We start from the raw sequence: 3,153 nt of genomic DNA on the forward strand, positions 1-3,153 counted from the left end.
CGCGCAGGATCAAACAGGTAAAACTTCCTCGCCATTTTCATCAGCCAACATTCACTATCTACAACGGGAAGACAGACCCTGTAGAACATGTGAGCTACTTCAACTAGAGGATGGCAGTCCATTCTAAAGATGAAGCTTTGATGTGCAAAGTCTTCCCCTCTAGTCTTGGACCAGTTGCGATGAGATGGTTTGACAGCCTGAAAGCAGATTCCATTAACTCCTTCAGAGAACTCACTCAAGCATTTAGTTCTCGTTTTGTCACTTGCCGAAGAGTGGCTAGGCCCTTAGCTTCTTTGTTATCCTTGAGCATGCAAGAAGGTGAGACCTTGAAAGCATACTCGGATAGGTACTGAGAGATGTTTAATGAGATGGAAGACGACTGTGATGGAGTGGCCCTTAATACATTTAAGCTTGGCCTTCCCACTGACCATGGTTTAAGGAAATCCTTAACTGGTAAGCCAGTTACTAACGTGCGTCAGCTCATGGACCGTATTGATAAGTATAAAAGAGTTGAGGAAGATCAACAACAAGGAAAAGGAAAGGACAAGTTTATCCCCCAAGAGAGGAGGGATTTCAGGTCGGACCGTTACAACAATAGTAAATCGCAGAGAGATTTTGTTGGACAATCAAGATCATCAAATCCTTAAGCAGTCAACGTTGTATTCAAAGAGCCAGTGCACCAAGTCCTGGAAAAGATTAAAAATAAATCATTCTTCAAGTGGCCGAATAAGATGGTGGGAAACCTTGAAAGGCGTAGTCATAATCTCTATTGCCAGTACCATCAAGACCATGAGCATACCACAGAGGATTGCGAGCCTATGGGATCATTTGGACCAACTGGTCCGTGAGGGTAAGTTAAGACATTTCTTACACCACTCAAGTGGCAGAGGAAGTCAGGTGAACTCGGAGCCCTAAAGGGATGATTCTTCAAAACCTCCTTTGGGAACTATCAATGTCATCTTCGCAACATCGAGGAGAATAGGATCCTGGCCATTCAAGGTTATGTCGGTAGCTCGGTTACCCGTAGGAGACCTTAGTCATAGTCCAAAGAGAGCTAAATCGAATATTAAACTGGTGTTAGGGTTCTCGGACGAAGACAAGGTTGGAACCATCCAACTCCATGACGATACTTTAGTAATCACCCTCAGAATTGGAGGGTATGACGTGAAGAGAGTAATGGCGGACCAGGGTAGCGTAGTAGAGATAATGTATTCTAATCTCTACAAGGGGCTGAACTTAAAACCCGATGACTTAGCACCATACAATTCTCACCTGGTGAGTTTTGAAGGAAGAGTTGTTACCTCGAAGGGCCAAATACGATTGCCTGTGCAGATTGGTGCAGAGGTAGTAGAGGTGGATTTCATCGTTGTAGATATATATTCGCCCTATACTGCAATTGTGGCTAGACCTCGGCTTCATACCCAGCGGTTGTTTCCTCTACTCTACATCAGAAAGTTAAGTATTCGTCTGAGGGTCAAGTTAACGAAATCCTGGGAGATCAATCTGTGGTGAGACAATGCTTGGTGGCTGCCATCCAACATAAACCCGAGATTGAGTCCTCGACCCATGCTGGAAGGGATTTATAGCAATCAAAACATCCTGCACCGCACACCAATGACTCAGCCGAGGGTGTGGGATGTGAAGAGTTGACAAAGGTTACCATTGGGGATGATCCAGATAAGTTCTTTCAGGTCAAGTCTCAATTACCTCTCCAAGAGAAGGATGCGCTTGTAGAATTCCTTATGAGAAATATCAATGTATTTGCTTAGAATGCTTATAAAGCCCCGGGGGTAGATCTAGAATTTATATGTCATCACCTAAATGTCAACCCTTTAGTCAACCCTAAGAAATAGTCTCCTCGGTGCCCATCTAGGGAACATGCTAATGTAGTATGGGAGGAGGTAACAAAGCTCAAACAAGATGGAGCTATCAAAGAATTTTTTTATCCAGAGTGGCTAGCAAACACTATGGTGGTGAAGAAGAAGAACGGGAAATAGTGAGTATGTATAGACTTCACTGACTTAAATAAGGCTTGCCCCAAGGATCCTTTTCCTATGCCTAAAATTGATCAGCTAGTAGATGCCACTGTCGGCCATCCTCGGATGAGTTTCCTGGATGCCTTCTAAGGTTATCACCAAATACCATTAGCCCTGGATGATCAAGAAAAGACTGCTTTTGTCACCCCTATTGGGAACTACCACTATAAAGTGATGCCATTTGGTTTGAAAAACGCAGGATCCACCTACCAAAGAATGATGACAAGGATGTTTGAGGCACAGCTGGGTAGAAGTATCGAGATTTACATAGATGATATGGTGGTGAAAAGCAAAATCGTCTCTAAACATGTAAAGGATCTTGAAAAGATCTTTGAAGTTCTAAGAAAGTACAAGGTGCGTTTAAACGCTTCGAAATGCTCATTTGGTGTGGGATCATGCAAGTTCTTGGGCTACAAATCTTGACCCTACATCAACCTTCCAATGATTGGTTTCAAAATCAGAATTTAAAAAAAAAAAAAAAAAAAAAATCAAAAAAAATTTGAAGAACTGCAAAATCGCAGTTTTGCAAATATTCATTCACNAGGTAGATCCGGAATTCATATGTCACCATCTAAAGGTCAACCCATTGATCACCCCTAAAAAGCAGCCTCCTCGGTGCCCATCCAAGGAGCATGCTAATGCAGTAAGAGAAGAAGTAACAAAACTCAAACAAGCTGGAGCTATCAAAGAAGTTTTTTATCCTGAGTGGCTGGCAAATACTGTGGTGATGAAGAAGAAGAATGGGAAATGGTGAGTATGTATAAACTTCATTGACTTGAATAAGGCTTGTCCTAAGGATCACCCTATGCCAAAAATTGATCAACTTGTGGATGCCACTATCGGCCATCTTTGGATGAGTTTCCTGGACGCTTTCCAAGCACATACGGTAGTTGTTCTTACCCAACTTCTACTCAAAACCATACTCAGAAATGCTGACTACATAGGGAGAATAGCCAAATAGGACACTATCCTAGGGGCTTTCGACATCAAGTATATGCCCCTCACCTCCATAAAAGGGGCAGGTCCTCGTAGATTTGGTAGTCGAGTTCACTGAGCCCTCGTTAGAAGAATTTATACCAACACAGGACATAGATGGAAAATCGGTTGGCATAATCTC

At 42.8% G+C, this 3,153-nt stretch overlaps 1 protein-coding gene across 1 annotated transcript; it reads left to right on the forward strand.

The window, feature by feature from the left end:
- The first annotated feature begins 1,002 nt into the window (after nt 1-1,002).
- LOC136069182 (uncharacterized) lies at nt 1,003-2,790 on the forward strand. Its single transcript, XM_065777453.1, has 3 exons — nt 1,003-1,459; nt 2,236-2,390; nt 2,581-2,790. Exons 1-3 carry the CDS (start codon nt 1,003-1,005, stop codon nt 2,788-2,790), a joined length of 822 nt encoding a protein of 273 aa, XP_065633525.1.
- Nucleotides 2,791-3,153: the final 363 nt, after the last annotated feature.

Source organism: Quercus suber, unplaced genomic scaffold (assembly GCF_002906115.3).
Source record: "Quercus suber isolate HL8 unplaced genomic scaffold, Cork oak 2.0 scaffold_2, whole genome shotgun sequence".
In the NCBI taxonomy this organism is placed as follows: Eukaryota; Viridiplantae; Streptophyta; class Magnoliopsida; order Fagales; family Fagaceae; genus Quercus; species Quercus suber.